Genomic DNA, 25241 nt, shown 5'->3' with positions numbered 1-25241 from the left:
AGGCCTTTAGACCAACTTGTCCTTTACGCAGCCAAGTATCTGCAAGTTAATCTGCCTTACCCATCACATTCCTTGCATTGAAATAAACAGCTCATTCACCTGGCCCTTCCTATCAGACTTTTCTCGATATCCACCCTAACATCAACTCCTCTGCCGCTCAGGTTTGTACCCTCCCAACCCCGCCACTCTAGTTTAAACCCACCTGAGTACCAGTATCAAACCTCCCTGTGCAGTTCAGGTGAAAACCTGCCCTCTTCTACCTTCAAAAACAGTGCCAGTTCCATAGCCATGCATTGAATTCCACTGTGTTCCTATTTGTGATCAGCAGGCTGAGGAATAGTTTCTTCCCATAGGGAGTGAGAATGCTGAACGACGATTAAAGCAACTCTCTGTGACTCTACTATTTATTAATATTTATTTTAATATATGTACATATGTTCTATGCTCATGTATAGTTTGTATGTGTGTGATGTCTGTACACATGTTTGTTGCGCATTGTAAATTGTAGAATGCTGTTTTGTCGGGTACTGACCATTGGATGACAAATAAACTTGAACTTCTTGCCTCAGTAGCATGATGCACGGGTAATAATGCTAAGAAGTTTTGGAACTTCTGGTTTGGTTTTTAACTTGCTACCTTACTCCCGACGATCATATTACATCTCTCTTCCCTCCTGTGTCACCAGAATGGTCCACAATCTCTACTTGCTCACCTTCACCTCTCAGAATGTCCTGGACTTGCCCAGAGACCTCCCTGAATCTGCACGAGGGAGGCAATACACCATCCTGGAGTCTTGCTTGTGGTCACAGAAATAAATTGCCTGTTTCTCCAACTATTGAGCCTCCTATCACTATCATTCTGCTTGCTTCATCCTGACTGAGCTTCAGAGCGAGTTGAAGTGTCCCTGACCTGGCTACTGCAACTACCCACAGACAGGTAATCCCCTTCATCCAGCAGCAGTATCCAAAGAGGTGCACTTGTTTAGTGGGGTGGCAACAAGGGACCACTGCACTGTCTGCCTTCTCCCTTTACATGGAAGATGTGGAACATCTTTCTTTGTTATGCTCTGGTATTATTCTTTGTGTGTCATGACATGTCATGTGTCACGAGGAAGGCTTGCCAGTGACTATACTTTGTGAAGTATTTCAGGAGATTTGGCAGGTCACCAAAGGACTCGCATGAACTTCTACAGGTGTACAATGGAGAACATTCTGGCTGGTTGCATCACTGCCTGGCATGGTGGCACCAACTCTCAGGTTAAGAAAAAATCCGGGGGCTGTGAACTCAGCCTGCAATATCACAGGCATCAGGCTTCACTCCATTGAGGACATATACATGAGGCGGTGTCTTAAAAAAGCAACCACTATCCTCAAAGATCCCTACCACCCAGCCATGTCCTCTTCACTCTGCTACCATTGGGGAAAAAACTCAACAGTTCAAGGACAGTTTCTTCCACGCTGCCATCAGATTCCTGAATGATCAATGAACCAAAGACACTGCCTTACTTTCTGTGCACTAGTTTTTTTTTATATTATTGTTGTAAGATGGTTCATAATATGAATATTTGTACTATGCCGCAAAAAAATGTATTTTGTGACTTGTTTGTGATAATAAATTCTGATTCTGATTTTTCTTCTTCCCAGAGGAAGTTCCTTACCAGCCCAGAACCGATCTCAAACCTTAGTCTCAAGAAACATATCCTTCTGGGCTTTTGATCTTTGCTACAGAGAATATCAATCCCATAGCTATCCTGTCCATGACTACCACTGCATTCTTGCTTTCTCTCCCTACTTGAATGACTTCCAGTGCACATTGGTATGATCAGGAAACTTAAACTTGTTGACCCTGCAGCCCCTGTTTTCATCTAAATAGCTGAAAGAAATTCCGTCTCCTGGGATGATTGAAAAGGCTGGGGCTGCTGCATTTCTACATGTCTGGTTCCTTTACTTGGCTCACTTGCAGTCACTCTTCCCTGTACCTGACTACTGACCATATCAAAAGTGGCTACTTCCTGGTATGAAATTTCATGGTACCTTTTATCCCTTAAAATATTTGCAACTTGGGGTGCAGTTCAATTCTTTATTGTAGATGTGTTTGCTAATTTCCATTGCAATGTGGTTATTAGAAATGTGCCAAAGCCTGTGACTTGCTGTTCAGTCACTGTACCTGGCATTGCTTGAGAGAAAGCACTCGATTTCAAAGCTCTCATTGAGCTTGGGAACAATTTAAAAAGGATGATACTGTATTATAATAATGAACATTTTTTCTTAAAAAATAACCGCGCACAGAGATCATCTTTTTAAAAAAAAAAACCACTTCAATAAAAAGTTTTTTCGATCAACACTTTCTCCCAGTTGGCATCTGTAACATGACTATTTGTACAAGGTTCATAGCTGGTGAAAAAGTAAATGCTGGTGAGAAGATTTTTTTTTTAACTTAACATTCTTACATTTTAATTTGAAACATATTTAAAAAAGGATTTTTTAATCCTTTTTTATTATATTTCCTTTCAAATTGTTTTTAAATTTCTGAGTATCACAAATGGATCTCTAATGACTGAAAGGTGTCAAAAGGTGATATGAGTGGCTTCAAGATCTATATTAGAGTTTTTGTTTCTGGTCCCAGACATTCTGCTCTGTAAGATGGCTGCAGTAGTGTACCCTGAAGTTTAATTGGAATTCTGCAGTCACAAAAATTAAGTAGGGCTGTGGAATTTGCAGAGGTAAAGAGGTAAAAATAGATCTACCCTAGTTTTAGCTCTTCACATGTATGAGTGGTGACATTTCTTTGAATTTGTAATGGATATTTTCTTATTTTGTAGGTCATATTGAAAGCTTTGTTCGTGGTACTTAACCATGAGATCAGTTCTCGGATATGTGATGTTGGACTAAGCATTATAGACTGTTTGTTGCAATTGGAAGTAGTGCAAATGGTGGACAAAAATTACAAAACTGAAGAAAATAAGGAGAATAATGTCGGTGACAAATGGCAGAAAGAAGCAGTCAATCAGCGAGGAGCACCAGGAGGATCATCCTGTGCATTTTCGGCTGCACCAGAGGATGGAGATGGAAGTGGTGGCAAAGGAGATGGTGGAGGAGATGATGGAGATAAAAAGAGCAAAAGTCAAGAGGTTTGCTTTTATTTCCAACCTTTAGAGTATGAACGTTACAAATTTGTGAAATCTAGCATTTTATTTTTTTGGCTAATGAGAAATGGGAGCCTTTTAATGGTGAAACATGTTTGTTAAATTGAGCAGTGAACTCATGGTCGAGAAAATTTAGGGTTTTAAGCTGCCTGAAAATACAAAAAAATGACAATTGAAGATTTGAGTTTGGAAATTCTTTCTGTTTAGTGTGTGTACTTTGAAGCAACAGTATTAAAAGGCCATTCGCTGCTACATATTCCAATTAAAGTAACAGCAACCTGTTATTTAGAAATTTAATCAAAATTTTAACTTGCTGCAAGACAACTTGGATTACCACAATGTTGATTAACATTATTCCTTAATCACTTGGGAACAAATTGAAGCAGGTCCTTTTCTGATGTCAGTTCACTGACCACTTGTCCATGGACCATATTTTATCCCTGATGTCTGTCACAGTTTTCAAGTCCCCACGCAATGGTGTGTTATTGTGGAAGTGAGGAAGTGTTTCGTGTAGACTCTATTAAACTCAGTGAAGGCCTGTTTCACTCGATTTCAAAGCTCTCATTGAGCTTGGGAACAATTTAAAAAGGATGATACTGTATTATAATAATGAACACTTATTCTTAAAAAAATATCAGTGCACAAAGATCATCTTTTAAAAAAAAACTTCAATAAAAAGTTCTGATTACCTTCTTTTTTCGATCAACACTTTCTCCCAGTTATTTTAATAGGCACCTACTGTGCCTCAGTGGGCGAATTTGACAGCCTGGGAGCAGAGAAATTAACAAGCTCGGGCTTTCCTTTTGAGTCAAATGGTGTAGTACAAGGGGTGGTGGCAAAATATTATCTTGATGTCAATTTATCTACTTCAGTCAGAATTTCCACTCTTCTCCAGAACACTGATTTGAAGAATTTAACAAAAATTTGTCCATAACTGACTCGTAGTTCTAATCCAAAGTAACCAACACAACATTACCATTGAATCTTGGAACACTACAACATTTTATATTACTCCGAATATAAAGGATGCTACCAAAAATTAAGTGTATGTGAGTGACTGGACAGAGAAGGACCAGACTGAGCTAAAACCAATTACATATTCAAATAATTTACCAGAATTCAGTTTACAACTGCAGTACATCTTCGATTATCCTGTGATAACTGGTCTTTTTTTTTAAAACAACCCAGTAGCAAATCACTTGTATCAATGTTTAAACAACAACAACAACAAAGGAAGGCTTTTTAAGTATTAGAATAATGTTTAATTCTCACCAAAAAAAAATGCTGGCCAAGGTCAATGCCTGACACTTTCCCAGCCCCGCCGCCGATCACCGAGACCTCTTAACCACCGCCGCTGATCCTGGCATGTCCCCACCACTGCTGATGATCCCCAGGGAGGTTTCCCAGACCGGTGGAACACTCACTGGTGAGTCGGTGGGATCCTGTCTCCCTGGTCACTGGAGGTCCCGTCCCGACTCCGAATCCTCCCCTAGGCCTACCGCACACATACACTGGGGAGTCTGGTGTGCATGTGCGGGTTAGTAGGCCGAAGGGAGGGCTCAGAGTTGGTGTTGGGACAGGAGCTCCAGTGTGCTGAGAGGGGAGGGAATGCTACTGAGCCCAAGGTCCCGTTCCTACTCTGGAGACTGCTCTCTTTTGATGACGCCAGGACAAAGGATTCTTCTGACTGCTTGAGGCTCGGAGACAGTGGCTCGCAGTTTGAGAGGGCGAGTTGAGAGAAAAGTCAATAGGGGAAGGTAAAGAAGAAATGGAAAGAGAGGGGAGGGAGTTACCTGAAACAAGGACAATCGTCATTCTAATTTCATATCGGGTGAATTTTTTTTTTCTGATCTATGTGGTCAGTTCGGCTCCAAAAAATTTTGGCTGAATGAGGGTTTCTGATTTGCTTTGGATATCCTCATTTATTCAAATTGTTTTTTTAAAAATTGATAATTGAGGATTTTGGAGAATCCAATTTTGGATAATTGGACTTGTACTGTATTTACATGTGAAAAATCATCCATTTGATGAGAGCATGCAGAATTTGTGAAACAATATTTAGACAAAGCTATTACCATCAAAAATGGAATGAGTAAAACGAGGAAAAATATTTCAGCCTTTTTAACGATCAAAATTATTTCTATTCTTTGGAAATGTTTAGCCATATATAGTTCTGTTCAGAACATACATTATTTTTACTTGAGAATACGATAGAGTGTTTACTTTGTGAACTTTTTTATTTCTCGCAAACATTTATATTGCATCAGGAAATCACTTTACCATCAAATGTTGTGGTTTTTTTTTTGCAGTAGTTTCTTTCCAAGTGCTAAATAGTACATGTTTTTACTTAGGAAGAAGATATCCCAGGGAGTATTCATAAGCTCACATTAACAATGCTTATCAAAATCGTAAAATCATTGGGATGTGCGTACGGTTGTGGTGAAGGCCACCGCGGCCTCTCTGGAGATCGTCTCCGCCATCAGGTATGTAAATTCTGTTTGTGAGTACCAGTAGCAAAGATTAAAATGCTGTACAAGTTACCAAAACACGTAATCTTCTAAAAGTCATCTCTAAAATAGTAAGCGATGGAAAGTGCTTTTGCCATTGTTCCACTAATCTTCTGAAAAGCAGGTTATAATTAAGGCTAATTTCAAATTGATCCAAAATTACAAATTTTGTAGGTCCTTTTAAAATCAGTCCTGCTATTCTCATATACCCATTGAATGCTATTTTTAACATGGAACTAAATTTATTATCGTGTATTCTGACCTGTTTGTAATACAAAGTCTTTTTCCCAGGATAGTGGAGTCTAAAATGAGAGCATAGATTTAAAGAGAGATGGGAAAGATTTAAAAGGGGTCTGAGGGACAACTTTTTCATAGCGGGTATGTGGAATGAGCTCCCAGAGGAAATGTTAGAGGCAAGGACAATTACAATGTTTGAAAGATGTTTAAGCAGGAAAAAAGTTCGAGACATTTGGGCTAAATGCAGGCAAATGGATCTAGTTTAGGTAGAGAGTTTGGATCCACGAACAGTTTAGATGACATGGACAAGTTGTGCTGAAAGGTTTACTTCCAACATTCTGACTTTTTTGAATGATGTTACATTTAAATCATTGTTTATTCATTACAACAAATTGGATTGTTCTGTTGATCTCTCACTGCAGCATAATGGAGCTACCATATTTTGTAAGCATTTTGATCAGCTAATAAAATATTGTTCATTTTAAAATGTATCTATTCTTTTAGGCTAAAAACTGCCTTACAAGATTGTACAAACTTAGCAAAGTACAGTTTCGACAAACTCTACGGGAGTATGTAAACAAGGATTCATTGAACAATGTGGTGGATTTTTTGCATGCTCTGCTTGGGTTTTGCATGGAGCCAGTTACTGACAGTAAGTACTCTTGAGATACTATGATATATTTTCTTCAATTGTAGCTGTCAGAAAGTATATACCCAATGTGATTTTTTTTTTAAAGTGCTTGAAATAATTAGCATCTCAAGCAGCAAAAATAAAGCTGAAAACCATCTGCTGGAGGTACTCAGTTGAGCAGCAAAAGTGCGAGAAAATAAATGGTCAACTTTTTGGGTTCTTGATGAAGGTTCTCACCCAAAACGCTGACTATTCTTTTCTAGACCCTCTAATTAATAAAGAAATTCATAGCCCTTTAATTTTACTCTGTTACCATCATTGAAATGGTGGGGGAATCAAAACAGAAGCATAGATTAATTGATGCAGCCAACTGTTTAACATTTGGGTAACTGAGAGGAAAACAAGGGAGCAAGCTTCATTATATCTGACAACTGATGCTTGAATCAGAATTCTTTCCCCTAAATTTTAATCATCTTCTGCTCTCTGAAGATAAGTAAATGAATTTATTTTCAGAAGTTTGCAGATGCTGTTGTTCACAAGGGTGAAGTACCTAGCATTCCCATGTGACTTCTAATAATCTTAAACAGTATGAAGGATCTTAAACTTCTGGTACTAAAAAGATCCCAGAATTTAAAAAAATTTAACACCTATGCATTTTTCAAAAAATACTTTAAACCTATTAGATTGTCATATTTCATCAGTGGGAAGTTGAAAATTCTATTTTAAGTGCCCCAGCCTATGTGAAGCAGGGAAATCAATGGCTCCAATTTGGAAGCCTTGCACAGAATTGTATATTTTACTAAATCCTTTTGTTCCTATGTGTAGGTGGTAAGGTAAAAATATTGCATAAGTAGGTTTAATATTGTGGGGCATTATACTGTTCTCTGTAATGTTTGGGACACTTTTTATTTTCCTTCATTTGCCTTTGTGCTCCACAGTTTAAAATGTATAATTAAACAATTCACATGCAATTAAAATGCACATTCCAGATTTTATTGAGGGTTATTTGTATACAATTTGGTTTGATCATAAAGAAATTACAGTGTTTTTTATACATAGTTCTCCCATTTCAGGGCACTATAATGTTTGGGACATTTGGCCTCACAGGTGTTTGTCAGTACTTGGGTATATTTAATTGCTTCATTGGTGCAGGTCTAAGAGAGCTAGGCTTGCTTCTAAGATTTTAATTGCCTTTGGAATCTACAATTGCCATTTTTCAACATGAGGACCAGGGCTGTGCCAATAAAAGTCAGAGATCATTTTGTGGCTGACAAAGAAGGACAAATCATTAAGAGACATCACCCAAACTTAGGATTACAAAATCAACAGTTTGAAACATCATTTAGAAGGAAGAGTGTACTGATGAGCTCAGCAATCATAAAGGGACTGGTATTCCAAGGAAGACCTCCACTGCTGATGTCAGAAGAATTCTCATCGTAATGAAGAAAAATCCCCAAACGGACAGATCAGAAATGCTCTTTAGGAGACAGGTGTGGATGTATCCCTGACAACTTATGCAAAATCAAGATTTATTGCCATAAACAAGTCGGAAAATTTGTTTTGCAGCAGCGTCACAGAGCAAACATTTATATAAACCATCTTACAAAACTAAATGAAAATAGTGCGTGAAAAGTCACAGTAAAGCAGTATCTTTGGTTCATTGATCATTCCGGTATCTGATGGTAGCGGTGGAGAAGCTGTCCTTGTGGAGCTGAGTGCTCGTCTTTAGGCTGTACCTTTTTTCCCCGATGGTGGCAGAGTGAAGTGGGCATGGCCTGGGTGGTGAGGGTTCAGGCTGCTTTCTTAAGACATCGCCTCTTGTAGATCTCAATGGAGTGAAGTCTAGTGCTCATGATGTCGCAGGCCAAATTAACAACCCTCTGGACTTTTTTCTTGTCCTGACCTTTGGCACCTCTGTACTAGAAAGTAATGCAACCAGCCAGAATGCTCTCCAGATATACCCGTAGAACTTCTTGTGAGTTTTCGGTGACATGCCGAATCTCCTCAAATGCCTCACAAAATATAGCTACTGGCAAGCCTTCTTCATGATTCCATTGACATGGAGGCTCTAGGACACATCTTCAGAGATGTTGACAGCCAAGAATTTGAAGTTCTTGACACTCTCCACTACTGAGCCATAAATGAGGACTGGATCGTGTTCTTCTGCCTTCCTCCTGAAGTCCACAATCGTCTCCTTGTTTTTGCTAATGCTGAGCACAAGGTTGTTGGTGTGACACCATTCAACGAGCTGATCTATCTCCCTCATGTACGCTTCCTCATTGCCATTTGTGATTCTGCTGGCAACTGGTGTCATTGGCAAACTTGTAGATAGCATTGGAATTGTGTCTGGTCACACAGTCATGGGTGTTTAATGAGTAGAGCAGTGGGATAAGCACACATCCCATGTTAATAGTCAGTGAGGAGGTGTCATTTCCAATTTGTACTCACTGTGATTTTGGAATGAGGAAGTCAAGGAGCCATTTGCTGAGGGAGATGTGGAGGCCTAGGGCTGGGGGCTTCTTGACCAGAATGGAGGGAATAATGGAGTTGAAAGCTGAGCTACAGTCTATGAAGAGCAGCTTTATGTACGAGTTCACAAGATAAAGGAGCAGAAGCAGGCCACATGGCCCATTAAGTCTGTTCCATGACTCTACACTAAGCTAAACTTTGCTCACACCAAGTTCCAATTTCCAGCCTTTTCCCCACATCCCTTGATACCTTTATTGATGAGATACTTATCCATTTCCTGTTTAAATACTCCCAGTGATCTGGCCTCCTGCTTTGTGTGGCAGTGAGTTCCACAGATTCATGACTCTCTGACTAAAGAAGTTCTTCCTCCTCTCTGTTTTAATTGGATAACTTCTAATTTTAAGACTATGACCCCTTGTCCTCGATTCACCCATCAAAAGAAGCATTCATTCTGTCAAACCTTTCAATTTTCTAAATGTCTGAGATCCCCCCTCATTCTCCTATACTCCAATGAATGCAACCCAAGAGCTGCTAAATGCTCCTCATTCCTGGAATCATCCTAGTAAATCTCCTCTGCACCCTCTCCAGCAATATCACATCTTTTCTAAGAATGGGGACCCAAAACTATACAATACTCCAAATGGGGTCTCACCAGTGCCCCATAGAATCTCATTAACACCTATCTACTTTTATACACTATTCCTCTTGAAATGAATGCTAGCATAGCATTAGCCTTCTTCATTAGCAAACCTACCTGGGCGTTAACTTTTAGATTACTCTGCACAAGGATGCTCAGGTCTCTTTACACCTCCGAGGATTGAATTTTCTCCCCATCCAGATAGTACTCTGCCTGTTTATTTCCACTGTCAAAATGTAGAACCGAACACTTCTCAACATTGCACTTCATCTGCCACATATTTGCCCAGTCTCCCAGACTGTCTATATTCTTCTGCAATTGGTTTTTTCAACATTTCCTGCTCCACCACCTGTCTTAGTGTTATCGACAAATTTGGCCACTAAACTATTCATTCCGTAATCCAAATCGTTAATACAAATTATAAACAGCAGCGGCCCCAAGACTGACCCCTGCAGAACACCACTTGATACAGGCAGCCATCCTGAATGGGATCCCTTAATTTCAACTCTTTTCTTTCTGCCTATCAGCCAATTTTCTAACTTACCTGAAATTCCATGGGCCCACATCTTTAGCAGACTAACATGTGGCACCTCATTGAAAGCCTTTTGAAAATCCAAAAATATTACATCCGCAGCCTCCCTTTTTTCTATTCTCCCTGAGATTTCTTCAAAAAAACTCTAATAGATTGGTCAGGCAGGATCTACCCTTTAAAAAACCATGCTGACAAGGACCTATCCTGTCAAGCATCTCCAGGTATTTCATAACTTCATCCTTGAGGATTGAATTAGAATATCTTCCCAACCACTGACGTCAGACTTGAGGGTCAATAGTTTCCTTTTTTCTGTTTCCCACCTTTTTTGTACAGTGGAACCACATTTGCTACCTTCCAATCCCATGGAATCACACCCGAGACTATTAATTTCTGGAAGATTGTCACCAATGGATCCACAATCTCCAAAGCCACCTCGACCGGTCCGGGAGATTTATCTATCTTTAATCCATTCAATTTACCTAGCACAATTTCTCTAGTAATCTTAACTGTATCCAACTCTACGCCCTGAAGCCTGTTTCTGTCAGGGATATTACTAATATCTTCCACAGTGAATACTGATGTAAAATATTGATTTAATTCTTCTGCTATATCTTTGTAGCCCATTATAATTTCCTCAGCATCATTTTCTATCAGTCCTATGTCACACGTGTCTCTCTTTTATTCTTTTTTTTAAAACTCTTAGTATCTTTTTTATTTTGTTTGCCAATCTCCTTTCATAACTCATCTTTTCTTTCCTTATGACTTTCTTTATTTCTTTCTGCAAGTTTCTGAAGGAATCCCAGCCCTCTAATTTCTCACTAGTTTTAGCTACCTTATATGCCCTCTCCTTTGCTTTTATCTGAGCCTTCACTTCTTTTGTTAGCCATATCTTTCCTTTGACTAATTTCCTTTTCCTTGGAATATATCTATCCTGCATGGCTTTTATTATTTGCAAAAACATCTTCCAATCCTGTTCTGTTCCTCTGACTAGTTGGCTTTTCCAGTCGACTTGAGCCAGTTCCTTTCTCATACCACCATGGTTTCCTTTATTCCACTGAAAGATTGATACATCCAATAACATTTTTACTTTTTCAAATTTGAATTTGGTCACTGTTTCCTAGAGGTTCTAAGACCTTTAACTCCCTAACATCCTCAGGTTCACTGTACATGACCCAATCAAGAACTGCTGATCCCCTAGTAGGCTTCTCAACAAGCTGTTCAAAAAATCAATTTCTTAGGTTTTCTATAAACTCACTCTCCTGTGAACCAGTAATTTCCTGTCCTTCCCAATTCCCTGCCATGTTAAAATCCCCCATATTTGATATTATCTTTGTGACATGCCCTTTGTATTTCTGTCTGTATCTCATAGTCCACTTCCGGACTGCTGTTTGGGGGGTCTGTATATATGATCTTTTTACCCTTAGTATTTCTTAATTCAACCCATACTGATTCTACCACTTTAGACCCTATGTCCCTTCTTTCTATTGATTTAATGTCATTACTTATCATCAAAGCCACCCCTCCACCTCTACCCTCCTGTCTAACTTTCCAATAGACTGTGTATCCTTGGATATTGAGCTCCCAATCACACACCTCATTGAGCCATGTTTCAGAATCTGAGCAAGCAGGTCATCTACAGTTTCTAATGCTACATGCATTTAAGTTTAGTGCCCTTAAGCCCGTTATTAATGTTGTTGGCACTGTATTCCTATTGAACAGCTCTTTCTCCTGTCTGCTCACCTGCCTTTCCTTTATGTCATTAATGACCACCTGTTTACTATTAATTTCTACCTCTGCTGTAACTTTCTGTCTCGCTGCTATCCTATTCTCTTTCCCCTCATTATGATTTTCCCCCTGCAAAGCTAGTTTAAACTCTCCCCAACGGCTCAAGCAAATCCTTCTGCCAGGATATTGGTCCCTTTCCAGTTCAGGTGCTGCTCATCCCTTTTATAGATGTCTGACCTTCCCCAGAAGCGATCCCAATGATCTAGGGATCTAAAGCCCTGCCCCCTACACCAACTCTTTAGCCATGCATTCATCTGCCATAACTTCCTATTAGTATCCTGTCTAGTGTGTGGCACAGGCAGCAATCTGGAGATTACCATCCTCATAGTCCTGTCTTTTAACTTTCTACCTAACTCCCTAGATTCCCTCTTGAGCACCTTGTCTCTAATTAAAAATAAAAAAGTGCATTTTCTTAGTCTAAATTATTTTAAAAAATAAGGGAAAACAAAAGTTACACTTTTCCAATTCACATGAAAGCAGTTATGCCAGCCTTGGCTGGGTGGCACAGTTAGTGTAGCGGTTAGCGCAACACTTACAGTGCCAACGATTGGCATAGGTGTATGGGGACTCTTTTGTTAAGGGGGGGACATAGGAGTTGATTTGTCCAAAATTTTACATGGCCCCACACTGTGCCCAGGCCGTTTTCTCCTCTGCAAACCAGCTGCTGACAGGCTGAATGCGGGGGTGGAGGGAGTTGCTGAATGGGCTGAGCAGCGGATGGGGGGGGTGGCGTTGAGCCGGAGTGGTGGGGGGGGGTGAGGTGCAGAATAGGCTGAGAAAGGTGGGGGGGGGGAGGGGGAGAGAGAGTTGCTAAACAGGCTTAGAACAGGAGGGGAGGAGTGAGAATAATACCCAGCCAACAAACAGGCTGCTGGACAGATCCCAATTGACTAATAAAGTAAAGCTCCGGCTGTGAGGGAAAGAGGGAAGGTGAAATCAGGCAAAGCTGGGGATTCAGGCCTCCATCTCCCCAGCTTTGTTTGAAACGGAGAGGGAGATCTTTTTTTTGGGGGGGGGGGGAGTCCCCCCCACCCCCAATCCCAGCTTGTATGCCTATGGCGATCAGGACCAGGGTTCAGATCTCTTGCTCTCTGTAAGCAGTTTGTATATTCTCCTCATGTCTACGTGGGTTTTCCCTGTGGGCTCTGGTTTCCTCCAACCCTTCGAAATGTACCAGGTGTTGTAGGTCATTTGTGTATACATTGGGCAGCATGGGCTCAAGGGCTGAAAGGACCTGTTACCATGCTGTATGTTAAAAAAAATTAAAACTCGGGAGCCAAATGTGAAGTGCAGCCAACCCATCAGCTCAGCCTAGTGTGAGGCAATAGGCCAGATATTTGGTCATCTGATATCCAGCTTGTCTCTGACTGTTGCAGCTCATTGATGTGAAATCCAAGATTCACTGAATATTGGGGGGATGACAGGCAATAGTTCTCCATGGAAACGTCAATATTCCTTATCCTCAGTTCTGCCTTGATGCATCTCGTTTAAATTAATTTATGCATTTGAAAGATGTAGAGGCATGTAAATTCTTCCTTAACCTTCTGTATTAGGTGCACAAAGTAGCAGGGTATGTATCTTGTACTTCATCCAGTGTTTGCTTTTGATTGGTATTAATAAATCCAAATTTCAGAGTGAATACACATTGAGCTTGTGGTACTTTTACTGAATGGATGAATTTCTAATCTCTTTAATTTTAAATATTTTCCCATTATATCCTTAATCACACATGTTATTCTAATTCTGTTAAACCTACAGACCCTGTTGGCACCTTAACACTGAATAAATCCGCTGTCTAATTCAGAAATTAATGGCTGATACTTAGAATGGAAAGGAGAATAGATTGTCTGGGAAATAAAATTAAATGACAGGGAAAGGCAAAAATGATTGCTTATTGATTTTTTTTTTGGGCACATTCACCAGTTACCAGGCTGTTGTACATTGCCTACAGCTTGGAGTTCAACACAATCTGATGGATGAACTGTCCTCACTGGAATGCAGTATCTCTCTGCAACTGAATTCTGGACATTTTGATTGAAAGACCTAAGTCTGCTGGGTTGACAGCAAAACCTTGAGCACCATCACACTGAGAATTGACACACCTCAGGGCTGCATGCTCAGCCAGCTACTGTTCACACTGCTGGGTCACAACTGTACTGCCAGGTTCAGCTCTAACAAAATCATCAAATTAACAGATGACATAATGGTTCTTGGCTTTGTCAGCTTATAAAGAGGAGGTTGATACAGTGTTGTAAGAATTCATTGAGGACAACACAAAGGAGATGCTGGTGGATTTCAGGAGGACAAAGGACCACTCCCAAACACATAACAATGGCTCCATCATAGGGAGTGGGGAACACAAATTTCTTGGCGTCCGTTTAAAGAATGACCTATCCTGGACCCACAAGACCTTATTAGTCAGGAAGGTGCGGCTGCGCCGACACTTCTTAAGGAGGTTAAGGCTCCCGGCCACCATCCTAACAGCATTCAACAGGAGCACAATAGTCTTCTGGCTGGCTGCATCATCATATGGTATAATAGCGGCTGAGGATCAGATTGGATGTCAGTATGGAGGGTGATTAAAACTGCTGAGATCTACTGGGAGTGCTGCTTGAAGAGGGCTCAGAATCTTTGAGGGCCCTTACCATTCAGCGCATAGTATCTTTGAATCACAACCTTCAAGGAAGAGGTAGAGGAGTATTAAAAACCAGAACTGTCAGGCTGGGAAACCCATAAATTATTTTTGTATATATTTATTTTGGATTGCTTTGTTGTCGGGGTGTGCGTGCACTCACGTGCACTATTGTCCAGAGATAATGCTGTTTTGTCAGGTTGTATATGTACCATCAGATAACAATAAACTTGAACTTACCAAGCATAATTTAATAAAAGCATTTTGAAGCTCGCTATTGAGTCATATAGTTGAATTGTCAGCACTTGGCAATAAAGATAAATAAATGATTTGTAGTCCAATGGGAATGAATAAGAGAGATTTATGAAGATTAAAGCTCAATCAGAGGATGTAAAACAGGATTCAAACAATAAAGCATTCATTTGTATTTTCTGTGTGTTTAGACAAGGCTGGATTTGGAAATAATTTTACAACTGGTGACAGTAAATCAGCTACACGAAATATGGAAGCAATTATTGTGAGCTGCATGTTCAAGCCTCTGATCACCCGATGTGCATCCACTACACATGAATTACACAGTGCTGAGAATCTGGTGAGGATCTCCATTGGAAGCCAACTTGTTGTGAATCTGGCACCATCTTAATACTTTGTCACCTCACAACAACTTCCTAATAAATTATATTCCACTATGTACTTATTAAGTTATAGAAAGACCTTGAATTTTTTTTGTGGCTGACTTAAAATCAAAATGTTTAAAAAAAAATTATACCAAGATAATGAAGAAAATATTTGTTTGTAGCATAACCCCATTTTTGACCATGCATTTGGTAATCTACCTTAATATTCCCTTATTTGGTGGTGTCAATTTTGTTAATTTAAGTTCACAAGAATTATCTTGACTTTGCTGAATTAAATGCATATAAATACAAGTTGTTGCTACTGTTGTAGGGACTTTATTGTGACATTCGTCAGCTTGTTCAATTCATCAAAGAATCTCATGGGAATGTTTTTCGAAGGGTGACACTAAGTGCTCTCCTAGATAGTGCTGAGAAAATTACACCTGGGAAGAAACCTGAAGAAACTGAAGAAAAGAAAGTGTCAGTCAGCAAAAGGTAGTCCGTTGTTTCATGTTTTTTAAAAAAAAATGTATTTAATTGTAACCCTTTCTGATAAACAACATTGTTATAATTGGAAAGGTATTACATAATTACAGTAATAGACTTAACAGTTATTTTTCTTCATAAGACCCAAGTGGAAGTCATGTTGGGTATTGTAATCATGATGTTAATCAAATGAACAATTCATTTACGTTAACCACTGTGCATTAAAAGCTTGATTTCACAGTTCTACTTCATGCCCCAAAATGGATGCAGCATTTTCCTAGATTACAAATGGTACATGGCTGATCTCATTCTTGTTAGGTGTTGTTCCTGGTGTACTTAGTTGCCGTCCCCCATTCTGTTGTCGGGCACTTGGCTGAAATTGATGTTGGATGCATTTAGTTACAGCTCCAGAATTTGGTGGAAATAAATAACACTGCTTTGAAATTCTTGGAAATAATAGCTGATATTAATTTCACTGACTATGCAAATTCGTAATGATTTGCAACATGCTCCATTTGTATTAATCACAAGAGCAAATGCCTGCAAATACAACAATGCTCAAAGCTTTACCATTTAAACTGAAAATTAAAATCATTGGAACCTGGCAAGAACCTGATTTATTTCTTTATCTAGGATAGTTGTTTTAGATTTGACATTATTTCTGTGTTACATTCAATTAATCTGGAGCCAATCCCCAGACCTACTCTTGTGAATCAAATCAGAGTTGAAAGTGATTAGAATGAAATCTCCTTGAGAGTTGACTGCAAGAGATCGAGTTCAAATTGTGTTAATGCATCGAGTACAACCAAATAATTTGTCATTCAATTTATTCGGTCTATAATACAGCACAATATTGGTCTTATTCCTTCAAAATAATTATCAATATAAGAAACACTAAAGTACTGAAATATTTCCTGTTTCTTTTACCAATTATACTTTTTTGTATTTAAATCCTTTATTTGTAACACACAAAACTTGCAACCTTTATTGTTCTATGAAAAGTCTTTAAGTGGTTGTTCTAAGTGGTTGTTTCTTAATAACAAAATATTGGTATAAAAGTTAATACAGCTTACGATATTTAACATCATTCAACATCTTAACGATGTTCAACAATCTTTAATATTCTTTTACGATGCTTATCTTTAACATTGCTTAAAGGTTGCTTAATCGTTGTTCAATGTTATTAAATGGTCAACAGAAATTGTCAACACCTAACTCACCCTCCTCAGATCACAAACTGTCCAGTTGGACAGAGGAACCTTTATTTAAACTCCCACCCATGCGTGCTCCTTTGTGCATGTCTGTTGAAATCAAAATAACCAGATAAATCTTCAAAATCTGGTTTTGAAAGTTCAAATTCTTACTATGAGAAGTGGAATGCTCGAAGAAAGGAAGAAATTCAAACGACATGTTGACGTATCTCGTGTTAAACTCAAAAAAGGGGGCCGTGTCTATTCTGTCTGAGGAAGATCTGGTGGATGTCTGTAACTTAAGGATTCTATAGAAGATGGGGGAATTGTAATAAGTACAAACTGACTTTATTTTGTTGGAATTTTGTGTCGGTACTCTGTCCACTACACGGACTGCAGAGTGGGGGTAAAGATTATAAGGACCTGTGTAACATTTTGAATGTTACGTAGTTAATTGTTTATGTTTGGTGTATTTGTTTTTCATTACAGTAGAAAATTATACTTAGAGCCATAGTATCTTATAATAATAATAATAATTAGGGGCCAGTGCAAGAGCAAAAGGCTCGCTCCTTACCTGTTGGGCGGTGTCCCATTGGTCCCTGCAGGCGACACCGGCATCCCAGAAGTTAGTAGGCCATGTTGATTACTGCACAGGTGCCGGCAGGTGCGTGTGCGAATGTTGTGTGTGAAGGCTGGCACCGTTTGCGGTGCTGGAGGAGTATGGTTGCACATGCGCGTTTGGCTCGGCCCTTGCAGTGAACCATTGGAGCTGGGGACAATTACACTTTTAACAAAAAAATTACATTTATTGTCTTTGTAAGTTGCATAAATTCTGATTATTATTGCACTAGTATCACAAAAGTAATTTGTGAGGGCATAGATTCGCTACTTGTATTTGTATTTCATGATATTGAATATTAAGTTAAACTGGTTGACGTTATGTAGTGATAAAAGGGTGCCCAGTTCCATAAAAAAATCTCAATAATGTAATTTGGAATAATATACATTTACAGCATAGTTAGTAATTGCTTATATATCCATTTCATTTTTTATCTTTAATTTAGGATTTAATTGATAAATACAAGAACACAAAAATATAAGAACATGTTAATTTGGCCCTTCATGCCTGTCCTTCCAGTGAATATGACGATGGCTGATCCACACTTGTCTCAATTCCTGTGCCACTTTTTCATAGCTGTCATTTTCCTGTACTTTAAAATATTAGTCTGCCTCCATTTTAAACATATCCAATTAATTTATCCTCCACAAACCTTTTGAGGTGAGAACTCCAAAGATTTGTGACACTCTGAGTGAAGTTTTAGCTCATCACTGTTGAATGACTGGTGCCTGATCTTGTAACAAACTGCTTATTCAAAATTCTCATGCTAGTAAAACATGCTGATATCAACATTCTGTCCCCTCAGAATTTTTTTGTCTCAGACCGTTTTCAGGTGAAATAGCTGGGAGGATGCGGCTCTTCAGCCGGCTGCGAAGCGACATTTAGGTGGCAGCGCTGAAGGCGCTGTTCTGGCACCTAAAAGGTCCACAGCAGGGAGAGACGCCTTGGAGTGAACACTGGCTCCTGTCAACTGTGGCCGTAGTCCCGCCTTCTGTCAGGGCCGGGGCGGCCAGTGCAGGACTTTGGGGCAGGGGCGTCCGGCGCGGGACGTGAGGGCTGGGGCAACACGTGCCAGCCTCCCCTGCTCCATAGTCCTGCGGCAGCAGGGGAGGGGTCTGTCAGGCAGTGAGGAGGGGGTGCTGTCGGGCGCGTGGAGTTGGGTCGCTAGCTGATTGACTGCTTTTAGACTGCTGCTTTCAGGTTCCTCGGGGACTGCTCAGATGTGGAGATATACCTCCTGGAGGAGGGTTGGGTGAGTACTCCTTCGGACCAGATTTTGCGCTTTCAGGTGGTAGACTATGCGGCTTTACATCAGGGTACTCTGGCCACCTAAAAGTGGCTTCACTAAGTTCACCCATCTTTCTTCTAAGCTCCAAAGAAAGAGAACAACACTTTCAAAGAAGATCTGAGGAAATCACTACCAGAGGAGGTGATAGAATTGGATACAATTGCTACATATAAGGGCATTTAGACAACCACTTAAACAGAATAAGCAGAGAAGGATACAATCCTAATGTAGGGAAATTACATTAGTGTAGATGGGGAAAAGGGTTGCTATGGATGTAACAAAATCTGAATTTGTTTGGTTGCAGGGCAGAAGGGGGGTCAACCACTGATAAAGCACAAGCCTCAGCAGCAGCACCAGATGAATGTCGTAGTATTGTGTCCAGTCGCCCTCCTCAGACCCCAGAACAGTAAGTGGGAGGAAGTTGCTTAACATTTATCTACCAGTATCTTTTATATGCAATAATTCTTTTTGGACACAGTTTCCATAAAGCAAACCTGGCTCTTTAAGTTGTTTGTGTTTTAATGTTGTTTGAATATTCTTTTGTTTTATGCAATGGCAAAGTGCACCAAACTGGTGTACTTTTCTGAAATGAACTCTTAGTTTATTTGTCTCTGGAATTTAATGCATGTGCTGTGTGGTTCAAGTGTTTTATATTAGCTGTCTAAGTCTGGTTAATTGTTTTACTGAATAAAATTAATAGGATTTTGTTAGTTGAGATAGGAGCCAGTGCTGATATTCTGGGTGTAGATGTTCCAAAATGGATACAGAGGGAGGTAGCGAGGGGGAGGGTAGTGGTATTGCAAATCAGGGAAAGTATCACAGCTGCACAAAGGAAAGACATTTTGGAGGGTTCATCTACTGAGTCCCTTTGTGTAGAAGTTAGAAATAGGAAGAGAGTGATCACACTACTGAGAGAGACTGAGGAGCAGATAAACAGGTAGAGTTTGGAAAGATGAAAAAAATAACAGGGTTGTTGTCATGGGAGACTTTATCTTCCCTGTTACTGATTGGAAAAGTTTCAGATTGGGTAGAATTTGTCAGGTGTGTCCAAAGGATTCTTGCTACAGTATCTTGACAGATCGACTGGAGGATAGGCTAAACTGAATTGAGTTCTTGTTGATGAACCTGGTCATGAGACTGACCAGGTAGGTGAGATTTTCTGAGATAGAGGCCACAACTCTCTCACTTTCAGCAAAGCCATGGATAATGACAATGAGTTTATTGTCCTGTACAATCTACTTAGGCATTGAACCTTTTGCTTCTGACAAAAAAAAACAATTGAATACCTAATTGAATTAAAAGAGATAATATTCACAGTTATCCAAATGCAAAAATAAGTGACTGCAAAAGTGCAGATCAACCATCCTATGTAGTGTCAGAGCAGTCCATGATTAGAGGAGTTACAAGAGCCTGATAGCTGTTGGAATGAAACTGTTGGTCTTGAACCTAGACCAATGGAGATGGGAGCAGATGATATAGGAAAGTATTTATTGGGGTGGGCTGAATATGATGGTATGAAACAAGAACATGGGAGACTTACGAGTCCAGAGAACTACAAAACCCAGCAGCAATAGAAATTCACCAAGACAAATGATTACTTAAACAAAAGTTGCTTTTAATTGTCTTTAAATATAAAAACAGGATCAAACTTTAACTTGTTACTATTAACTTAACACCCTTCTAATTCTAATGTATATAGGTTCAGGTAAGTTCTTTCATTCACAGTCCAATCTTACTTCTCACTTCTCCGGTATCGAACAATTCTTATACTGTGCAAAGAATTTAACATTTATGAATTTTCGCCAGACTCCCTCAGGAAGGTTCTCGATGGTTTCAGAGAAATTTATTGCTTGCTGATTTCCCACGATCAGCACTTTACCGTCTTGCTGAAGAAACTTGCCCCATCATGGGTTTTCCAAATGATAACCTCTTCTAAATTACCCCCCTCCCCCCTCCCCGTAGCTTAACATACACAAATAAAAGTATTAAAACAAACAAATAAAGTGGGTTAGCTTACAATACATCATTTCAACAAATGAAACAAAAATGTTAAAAAAAATTTATGCATCTAAATTCATACATTTCAAATATGGAGTCCACATTTTTTCTAAAAAAAGAATAATAATTAATTATATGCAATTTTCTCTAAACATAAACATGATTGAATTTCATTATGCCACCTCTGTATATTCGACTCTGCATCATTTTTCCAAGTTACCGCTATGCACTTCCTTGCTACTCCGAACTCAATCAAATAAATGCAATCAAAGATTTATCCAAACATGCTGTTAATGGATTCATATATCCTAATAAACACAACCATGGATCCACATATAAATCTATTTGAAATAAATCTCGCAAAAAATTTATAACCTTTTCCCAAAAGGGTTTAACCTTTGTACAATTCCACACAGAATGAACAAAAGTACCTATATGATCTCCACACTGAAAACACAAATCAGAATCTCTAAAACCATACCTCTTTAACTTTTCAGGAGTTAAATATAACTGATGTAAAAAATTATAATTGACTAAACTATAACATATTAACTAATTTTGTAGCACTATGCAAATATAAGTCAGACCATTCATCCTCAGAAATAGAAGTAGATAACTCCTGTTCCCATTTATCTCTTATTCTCAATACACCTACCTGACTGTAACATCGAATACATTTCAGAAGCAAACCTCTTTCTTTCCCTTATCCATAAGCAATATTTTGAACTTCGATTGTATTGGTAATATCATTTCTTGACCGAAACTATTCATTAAAAAAATCACATACTTGATAATAGGCAAACAATGTATTTTGTGATATCCCAAACTTATCCCTAAGCCTATCAAATGAAAGAAATGAACCTGCCTCAAAACAATCTTCAGTTCATACCAAACCCTTTAAATCCCATTCCTTCAGATAAGGATTGTGCATAGAAAAAGGAATAAACTGATTTTGATATAACGGAGTTTTAATTGAACATACTTCTTTTGAACTTATAAGTTGGTTCCGTTTACTCCATACTTTAAATAAATGAGTTAAAACAGGTAACTTATATGTTTGTAAAAGCAATAAATTCCATTTATATATAAAATTATGTATTGATCTTTCATGTATCTGATCTATTTCCACATAAGCCCACATCGGTGGTTGATCAATATCAAACTGTCTACTAATAAATTTCAACTGCGCTGCCTGATAGTAAATTTGAAAATGTGGTAATTGAAGGTCTCCCAAATCATATGACCATGTCAACTTTTGTGTCAATACTCGAGATAATTTACCTTTCCGTAAAAAAGAATGTATCACTTTATTTAATTCTTTTAAAAATTTCCCCGGTACCAGACATGGAATTGATTGAAACAAATACTGAATACATGGATCTATATTCATTTTAATACAATTTACCTGACCAATTAATGTCAATGGTAGATCCTTCCATCGATTTAAGTCAGAGTTAATGTTGTTTAACAAAGGTAAATAATTTAAACCGTACAAATTCTTAAACTCCTTGTCAATAATTACACCTAAATATTTAATCTTCTCTGACCATTTAAATTTAGTAATTTGCATACAATCTGAATGATCCTCATCAGATATAGGTAATATCTCACTTTTATCCCAATTTACTTTATACCCTGACAGTGATCCATAAAATTTTAACAAATCTTGTAAAGGTTGTAATGAAGTCTTAGGTTTAGATAAATATATCATCAACACATCATCTGCAAATAAATTAATTTTATTCTCTCGTTGCCCAATCGTAATACCTTGAATATTTATATTTTGTCTAATTGCCTGGGCTAAAGGTTCTATAACTAATGCAAATAAGGCTGGTGATAATGGATAGCCCTGTCTAGTTGATCTATACAAAGTAAATACTTGAGAAATCTGACCATTTGTTACCACCTTTCTGGAAGGATTCGTATATAATGCCTTCACCCAGCCAATAAAAGACGGTCCAAATTTAAATCTCTCCAACATTTTAAATTAGAATTTCCACTCAGCTCAATCAAAGGCTTTCTCAGTGTCTAATGCTAATATCATCGGTTGATTAAGTTGCTGTCTTGATGCATTAATTATTGTAAGTAATTTAGTAAATATCAGCTGAATATCTATTTTTAATAAACCCTCCTTGATCCACATGCACCAATTTCAGTAAAAAAAATTAGCCAATCTATTTGCTAAAACTTTTGCTACAATCTTATACTCTACATTCAATAAAGATATAGGCCTATAAGAACCAACTTTCAATGGGTCTCTATCTTTGGAATAACTGTTATCAATGCTTTCAAAAATGATTCAGGAAACAACCCAGTATCTGTAACTGCTTCAATACATCCATGTACACTGAAAACAACAAATCATAAAATTCTTCATAAAATTCTACCATAAATCTATCCTCACCAGGTGATTTACCAATCAGCATAGATTGTAATGCCTCTTTTAATTCAAAATCAGTAAATGAAATATCTAACAATTTTGTATCTTCCTCCTCCAAAGAAGATAAATTCAGCTTAAGACAAAAAAGTATCAATCTGTTCAGTATCCACATTACCTCCAGATGCAAACAAATCTTGATAAAAGACATGGAATTCTTCATTAATCTCCTGTGGTTTATAAGTGACATCTGAATTTCCACGTATTGCATTAATTGTTCTAGAAGTTTGTTCAGTTTTCAACTGCTATGCCATTACTTTACATGCTTTTTCCCCTAATTCATAATAACGCTGTTTTGATCTCAAAAGCAAACTCTCATAATTATAAGTTTGCTTCATATTATAATGAAGTTTCAAATTAGCTAACTGTATCTTATTATATTCCATTGCATTTTCCTGAAACTTTTTCTCTAAATCTGCAATCTTTCTCTAACTCCAAAAGTTCCACTGTATATTGCTTTTGCACTTTAGCCGTATAACTGATAATTTCACCTTTCAAATATGTTTTTGAAGTATCCCACAACGTAAATATACTCATTTATCTCCAGATAAACTTTAATCTGATCTCTTAAAAACAAAACAAATTCAGATCGTCTACATAACATCTCATTAAACCTCCCAACGATAAATTATTTCAACTTTCTCAGCAATCTCACAAGAAATCAACAATAAAGAATGATCTGACAATATTCTACTTTTGTATTCTGCATAATCAATCCTTCCCTGTAGATGAACTGAAACCAGGAAAAGATCTTTTCTTGAAAATGAATCATGATGAGCAGAATAAAATGAATAATCCTTCTGGGTCGGACGAATATGTCGCCATATATCAACCAAATTTAATTCCTCCATCACTTCTCTTAAACATTTAACCACATCTTGCTTAATCGATGCCACTTCACCTCTTAATTCAGTAAATTGAAGTTTACTTTCTTGAAAACCTTGAGTAACTCGAACAGCCATATTATCCATACGTCACATAAACTCCTCTGAAACAGACAATGTAGTATCTTCTTCCACCTGTACTGTTTTGAAAGTTTGTAAAGTTGGAGATTTACTTTTGGAAGATTTTACAAGTTTTTGAAACATTTAAGGCCTATCTTTAATAAGCCTGGCAGCTTTCAAAATCAGTTCCAGTTCTTCTTCAGAATGTTCTTCTACCTCCTGTTCTTCCCCTTCCCCTCAGTTGGTAAGACAGATGCTGCTGCCCGGGCCTCCCAACTCTGGGTCAACATCTCCTCCCACATAGGCCCGACTGTTCGGGCCATCGGGAGAGGGTCGGCCCTGTCGTCAGGACCCGTTCCGACATCATGCGCATGCATGAATCTTTGCTCGTGCCCAGTACCGACATTTCCACCGTCCCCGCATCCGCAGGAGCGTGCTCTGAATCACAAGCACAGCTCCTCAAACAGACGGCCAGCAGTGGCGCCATCTTGTGTCGAGGGTGCTGGAGTTAAAATTACCTTTGCCTGGCTTGTCTTTGGAATCTTCAGCTGTTCAAAAATCGATCTCTGGGAATCCTTCAACGAGGTAGGCCTCAACTCCTCTGCACTTTCTGCTCTTTTAAACTGTCCTTTTTTTGAAGTTTGAGTTTTAATAGCTTTCATTATGACTGTTAAAATTCTTTAAAATCTTATTAAAAACATTTTTAATATGCTAACAACTTTAAAATTCGGTATTAATTATTCAACTGGGGAGAGATGGAATCTCACGTCTACTCCCTATGCCATCTTGCCAGAGCCCCCCCAAGGTCCCTCTCTTGTAATACACAAAAGTGCTGGAGAACCATAGCAGGTTATGGAGCATCTACAGGAAGGGTAATTAATGTTTCAGGGCTGAACTCTTCACTAAGATATTAGCAAAAACAGACAGGAGCCTGCATAAAATGGTAGGTGGAGGAGAGGAGTGAGGAAGAGGTAGAGAAAGGAGTGTTGGGTAAACAGGTAAGAGGTCATAGGTGAATAGGTTGGGAAGATAGAGAAGAATGCTGAAAAATTGTAGGGAAGGGGTTAGTTCTCTGAATGAGCAGAGA

The 25241-nt window shown here is 38.6% G+C and overlaps 1 protein-coding gene across 1 annotated transcript in view; it reads left to right on the top strand.

The window, feature by feature from the left end:
• Positions 1-25241, top strand: part of LOC138761753 (protein unc-80 homolog) — a 335004-nt gene that overhangs the window by 111811 nt on the left and 197952 nt on the right. The window contains 6 exon segments of the mRNA XM_069934449.1: positions 2822-3130; positions 5497-5628; positions 6394-6541; positions 15019-15167; positions 15524-15687; positions 19080-19181. Of these exon segments, the coding sequence (XP_069790550.1) occupies positions 2822-3130; positions 5497-5628; positions 6394-6541; positions 15019-15167; positions 15524-15687; positions 19080-19181 (1004 nt within the window).

The sequence above is a fragment of the Narcine bancroftii genome, chromosome 4 (genome assembly GCF_036971445.1).
Source record: "Narcine bancroftii isolate sNarBan1 chromosome 4, sNarBan1.hap1, whole genome shotgun sequence".
In the NCBI taxonomy this organism is placed as follows: domain Eukaryota; kingdom Metazoa; phylum Chordata; class Chondrichthyes; order Torpediniformes; family Narcinidae; genus Narcine; species Narcine bancroftii.
This window is presented reverse-complemented; position numbering and strand designations above follow the sequence as displayed.